General features: G+C 36.1%; 1 protein-coding gene across 1 annotated transcript in view; it reads right to left on the bottom strand.

The window, feature by feature from the left end:
* Positions 1 to 7,078, bottom strand: part of LOC106876500 (AMP deaminase 2) — a 90,023-nt gene that overhangs the window by 37,418 nt on the left and 45,527 nt on the right. The window contains exon 13 of the mRNA XM_014925063.2: positions 4,518 to 4,638. Coding sequence (XP_014780549.1) covers positions 4,518 to 4,638 — 121 coding nt within the window. The remainder of the gene's footprint in view (positions 1 to 4,517; positions 4,639 to 7,078) is intronic.

The raw sequence follows: 7,078 nt of genomic DNA, 5'->3' as shown, positions 1-7,078 counted from the left end.
ACAACTGTATGTTGGCTGTCTCCAGGGTCTTTCTATTTGCGCACCTGAGGAAAGGACAAAGAATGTTGTCTACCAAGAGGCACTCTAATGATAACAACGGCAACTTCAACTGCTCCAATTTCAACTCCGCAATTTTTTCATCGTCCTGTCAGCCCACGTAAGTCCAGTCTTGCTTTGCTCTCCTTACTAACTCACCATGACATTCTTTTTTTTTCTACCAAGATCCGTCACCCAAACACCACTTTGTATCCACTTCTTCCTCTTTTTAATGTCTTCGTTTCTCTCTTCGCATCGCTCTCTGACCGAGTGAAACCAGGCTTAGCTGCTAGTTATTTATAAAACGAGGGATTTATTCTTTTGGCTTAGTGGTAGTAGTAGTAGTAAATTGTGGTGGATGGCAGAATGGGTAGTGGAACAATGAGAAAAAATACTTTACAGTATTTACTTTTGTTGTTTTACATTTTGATTTCAAATCCTGATTGAGTGAATGCTGACTTTCATCATTCTGGGATTGATAAAACTAAAGTACCAGTCATATACTAGGATATAGTTTTCAATAAAACCATAAGACTGGCACTAAAGTAATTTTACATTTAGTAAAATGAAGTATTGAACCCCTAACTCCTGAATCAAATAATCACACAATTTTATATATTTATAATTACTGCACCGGAAAGTTCACATCGAGAAAATTCCATTGATGTAAAAATTTTTACAAAAAAGTGGAAAATGTGGATTTCTATAAACTTTTAAAAAGGCTTCACACAGACACACAACTTCAGCTTTATATATTAAGATATACGAGGAACAACAGTGTCTAGAGTAAAGGGAGATAACAATGTCAATTTAACTATTATAACAAGAAGCAAGAAAGATTTTAAATTACTAGACTCAAATGTACGCTTAAATTAAAGAAACAGTGTTAATGAAGTGTGTAAGTTACATAACAATTATTTTATGATCATAAAGAGGTAATTCTTTCCTAATGACATGAGCAAGCAGATGTGTAAATGTATCCAGAATAAAAATAAGAAGTACTTCATTGTAATCTAAGTAGTACCTCATCGTAATCCCATTACTAGTACTGGTTCATATTCATTCTTGTCATCAATTCTTCAATAAGTGTTCCACTAGATTGCAACGCTGAAGTTACATCATCTCATTGTTACTACAATATATCTCTCTAATTTGCAGTTGTCAATTTGGAAAACAGAATTGTTGCTGTATAGCTCCAGGTTATCCCTAAATGAGCAGATGTGCATTTAAACAGTTTCCAGCCAAACACTCCATCATTTTAGGAATATCAACGATAACTTTGGTGATCATCAGATCTAGGGGACAACTTTAAGCAAGTAAGCAAGGACTATGTTATGCAATGTGTTTCTACTTCATTAAAATCAGGGTGAGATTTGAAACAGATTTACTCTTTTACTCGTTTCAGTCATTTGGCTGTGGCCATGCTGGAGCACCGCCTTTTAGTCGAGCAAATCGACCCCAGGACTTATTCTTTGTAAGCCTAGTACCTATTCTATCAGTCTCTTTTGCCGAACCACTAAGTTACGGGGACATAAACACACCAGCCTCGGTTGTCAAGCACAGATACACAAACATATACACACATATACATATATACAACGGGCTTCTTTCAGTTTCCGTCTACCAAATCCACTCACAAGGCTATAGTGACAGTAAGGTGAAGCATAGCATATAAATAGCTATTATCTTACTTAATCGACAATTAAGATATATACCTAGAATTTCCACTCGTTAACACTTAAACAAATAAATATGTTAAGTTAGACATTGAATTCATTTAAAGTATTCCTTGTTATTTACTTTATATTGAGATCATCGTCATCATCATCATCATCATCATCATCATCATCATCACCATCTTTACCATGCAGGTGATAACCATGCTGGTGATGATCATGCCAGCTTGACTTGGACACGACTTCTTGAGACAGTATTCTATGAACGGATGCCATTCTCAATGCCAACCCTTCACTTGTTTGCAAGTAAAGTATTGAATTCCACTAGTCTTCACATGTTGAACCAATGAGTTGTGAAACATATTAATTAAGGGGTGAGTGAATTAACAAATGTCACTTCTACCCTGCAAGCAGTGGCAATGTGAAGCATGCATACACACATACACACACACGTACATGTTGTTGTCATCGTCATCATCATCATTGTCGTCATCGTCATCATCGTCATCATTTGGCATCTACTTTCCATGCTCACATGGGTCAGGCAGAATTTGCTGAAGCAGATTTTCTCTGACCAGGTGCTCTTCCTGCAACCAACCCTCACCTGTTTCCTAGTAAGCATGATTATTATGGCGATGATGATGATGACAATGATCTCAATTTAAAGTAAATAACAAGGAATACTTTAAGTGAATTCCGTGTCTGACTTAACATATTTATTTATTTAAGTGTTAACGAGTGGAAATTCTAGTTATATATTTTAATTGTCGATTATTTCTTTGACACATATGACATGCAAAGTAAGATAATAGCTATTTATATGCTATGCCTCACCTTACTGTCTTATACTTACTTCTAGGGTTAAATAATACAAATAATGTTAAAAACCAACCCTCACCTGTTTCTCTATAGCCAGACGTGTTTTTCACAGAAGATAGGAAATAAACAACCTTGCTAATATGATAATGATGGTGAGGCTCATTTACAACCATCACGTGATGTCTGGACAAGAGTATAGACAAATGCACATACAAACACAAACACACTCATATATATACATACATATATGCATGCATATACACAAATACACACACACACATATACATACATACATACATATACACACACACACACATACAATGAGATTCTTTCAGTTCTTGCCTACCAAATCGACTAGCTTTGGTTGGTCAAGGGTAATAGTAGAAGACACTTATTCAACGTGCTACACAATGGAACTAAACCCAAGACCACATGGTTGGAAAGCAAGTTTCTTAACCATAGAACCACAGAACCACAGGCTTTTGCACAGCTTCCAGCTACCAAATTTCACTCACAATTAGTCAACCCAAAGTGAGATTGAACTTGAAACTGCATAGTTACAAAGCAAACTTTTTTAACTATACACTATACCTGCACCTACAACCATACTTGGGCCTATACATAGTGATACTAATAGGCTTAGCAATACTGACAGCCTAGTGTAAGAACTCAACATACATATGCTTCAGAATAAAGTGAAATTAAAGAAATTCATATTAAAGGGACAGAAATTACATAATCAACTTCATTAGCTAAGAGTTGTTTCTGCTATAAGGTGCAGTGCACTCAGAGATAAGTGCTTGTGCATCATCTCATAACATCCTCAGAGTTTCTAAAATTCAAGGAAGCTATAAGGTGATGCAGAAGCACTCAGCTCTGAGTTCACAACATCTTATAGCAGAAACCGCTGTAAGGTATTGAAAACGATTACATAATCCCTATTATCTTGTCATTTCTTTAAATGCATATTGAAATACCTTTATCTTTTTCTTGTTTCAGTCATTAGACTGTGACCATGCTGGAGCACTGCCACGAAGAACTTTTAGTTGAACAAATTGACTTCAATACTTATTTTTCTGTTTAGCCTGGTACTTATTTTATTGGTCTCTTTTGCCAAACCACTAAGTTAGTGGGATGTAAACACACCAACACTTGTTGACAAGCAGTAGTGGAGGACAAACATAAACACAGGAAAACACAAACACACACACACACACACACACACACACAACAATGGGTTTCTTTTCTAGGAAAATTCTTTATATTTTTGTTTTGTTAAATTTTGATTTGATGTGTAATGCTTAGTGTGTATTACAAGTTCATGTAACAATATATTATCAGTCACAAATTTGTGTAACATGACATTGTCACTATGTCCCAGATTCATGTCACATTGATACTTCATTATTGGTTCATGTAACATTGCTTTGTTGTTTGTTATGTCACAGGTCTATGTAACATCACACCGTCATTATCTCTCTGGTTCATGTAACATCACTTTGTCACAATAGTTAATGTAGAGTTGACTTTTGTGGTTTAGAGAGAGAGAGAGAGAGAGAGAGAGAAAGAGAGAGAGAAAGAGAGAGAGTGTGTGTGTGTGTGTGTGTGTGTGTGTGTGTAGGAACAACTGTGTAAGCATACATGTACAGGCATGTGAGTGAGAAAGAGAGAGAGAGGGAGAGAGAGAGAGAGACAAAGAGAGAGAGAGAGATTCTTCCTACTTGCACTGCAAATGTCAAATTGACAGACACAGACACACACACACATGTACTCTCTCTCTCTCTCTCTCACACACACACACACACTTTAACACACATTCACAAACATGCACTCACACACATACCCTCTAACACACACTCACACATATTCACTCATACATACACACACTCGCACATGCACTCTCTCTCTCTCACACACACACACTTTTATACACAGATATACTGATAGACATATCTGGTATGAATATATATAAGAGTGTTCAGTTACCTTTCTGAGGACCAGTCCATGAGCAATACTTTCACTGAGCATATAACCAGCCACCAAGTGAGTCACATTGCCGGCTTCTCCACAATGTGGCCGAAGAACAAATGTATTGAAACCACGTTCTCTGAAACAACAACAAAGGATGGAAATATACTATACGTAATAGATGTATGTGTAGGCACAAGTGTGGCTGTGTGATAAGAAGCTTAAGAAGTTTGCTTTCCAACCACATGGTTCTGGGTTCAGTCCCACTATGTTGCACCTTGGGCAAGTGTCTACCACTATAGCCTGGGTGCACTAAAATCTTGTGAGTGAATTTGGTAGGCAGAAACTGAAAGAAGCCTGTCGTGTGTGTGTGTGTGTGTGTGTGTGTGTGTGTGTGTGTGTGCGAGCATGTGTGCGCGCGTGCATGCATGTGTGTGTGCGTGCATATGTGTGCGTATTTATATATCTTTGTGTCTGTGTTTGTTTCTCACCACCACTTGACTATTCGTATGAGTGTGATTGCATCCTTGTAATTTAGAGGTTCAGCAAAGGAATAAATATAGGCGTTAAAAAAAAGAATAAGTACTGGGATCAATTCATCTGACAAAAATTTCTCCAAAGTGGTGCCCCAGCATGGCTGCAGTCTAATGACTGAAACGAGAAAAAGATTTTAAAAATTGCTCTATGTTAATGTAGGTTAGACAGGTCTGCAAATTCAGATGCAATGAGGAATTCTAGGTACATGTGTGGTATTTAGGTGGGTCGTGAGCAAGTACCAGACACACCTAGGTGAAGATCAAGAAATACATGAAGAGAAGGGATGAAATCAGATCTCAGGATGTCTGTTTTCAAATATAGTACCGGATCCCTTTCAGAAATCCAGGGATATTATGCAATATCATGCAGGTATATTGTATCCTGTAGTGAGCAAACAGACATTCTTTTTGGAGTTGGTTAAAAGTAGTTCTGTTCTATATATATGATGGGCTTCTTTCAAATTCTGTCAACCAAATCTACTCACAAGGCTTTGGTCAGCCCAAGCCTTGGCGGAAAACACTTGCCCAAGCCTTAGCGGAAGACAGTTGCCCAAGGTGCCATGCAGTGGGACTGAACCTGAAACCATGTGGTTGAGATACAAACTTCTTGGGTAAGTGTCTTCCGCTAAGGCTTGGGCAAGTGTTTTCCGCCAAGGCTTGGGCTGACCAAAGCCTTGTGAGTAGATTTGGTTGACAGAATTTGAAAGAAGCCCATCATATATATAGAACAGAACTACTTGTTGTACAATCTCAATCCTGAATCAGATTATATATATATATATATATATATATATATATAATCTGATTCAGGATTGAGATTGTACAGCAAGTTTATCTAACTTATGCCAGCATGGAAAACAATTTATATGTTGACTATGATATATAATGGGTAGGAATATCTTGAAAGGTATATAACAGATACAGACTGGATTAGTACTCAGACTGGATCAGATAGCTAAAACCCAGCATCACCATGAGAGACAGAAACCAGGAGTTGACCACAGGAAATGTAGCAACTGAGTTAATGAAAGTATTATAAAATATAAGATGGATAGACAACTGTTAATGGCACCAAGGCATTTATAAATTGGTTACACAGAAGTGAGTATAAATATGATGATGAAGATGATGAAAATGACAATGACGATGATGATGATAATAATGATGATGACAAGACAATAATGATCATCATAACGACGACAATAATGATGATGACAATGATGATGACAATGTGGAGGAAGAGGAGCTGGTGGTGGTGGTGGTGGTGGAAATAATGGTGGTTATCTTACACTTAATCAAAGTAAATGATATGCTTTCTCTTAGAATTACACATGCAAAGATTGGAAGATGAGAAAACATGACACATAGCTTACCTAGGTCTTCAGTGAGAAGAATTGAGAATGAGAAATCTATGTTAACAGAAAAGAGTGATTGGAAGTTACCTTATGTTAGGCAATGAAATGTTGTTGTTGTTGGAAAGAAAACTTAGTTTTGTTGTATTTATATTTCTACTTATCAAATTGAGAAGAAAGGGCAGTAGCCAAGGCCTTCATCGACTTAAATAGACTGAGGAGATAGGAGGGATACAGATAAACAACAATCAATTTGAAAATTATTAACTGGTTTGTTAAACTGGAGAATGAGAATTGTGTGCGGTCACAGACTTGTCACTAAGACTTAATCTCAATTCAGTAATGCTTGTCAACAACAACAAAAGCAACAACAATAACAACAACAACACTAATAATAATAATAATAATAATAATAATAATAATAATAATAATAATAATAATAATGATGATGATGATAATAATGATAATGATAATAATAATGATGAAAATAATAATAATAATGATAATAATAATAATGATGATAATAATAATAATAATGATAATAATAATAATAAGAAGAAGAAGAATTTTTAATTGCTGCACAAGACCAAAGCCTCCCCACCAGAAATTACCAAAAACATATAATGAAAAGAAACATAACAAGTAACTGTAGAATATGTGGAGATGGACAAGAAACAATAAATCATATTAT

This window comes from Octopus bimaculoides, chromosome 20, assembly GCF_001194135.2.
Source record: "Octopus bimaculoides isolate UCB-OBI-ISO-001 chromosome 20, ASM119413v2, whole genome shotgun sequence".
NCBI classification, from domain to species: Eukaryota; Metazoa; Mollusca; class Cephalopoda; order Octopoda; family Octopodidae; genus Octopus; species Octopus bimaculoides.
This window is presented reverse-complemented; position numbering and strand designations above follow the sequence as displayed.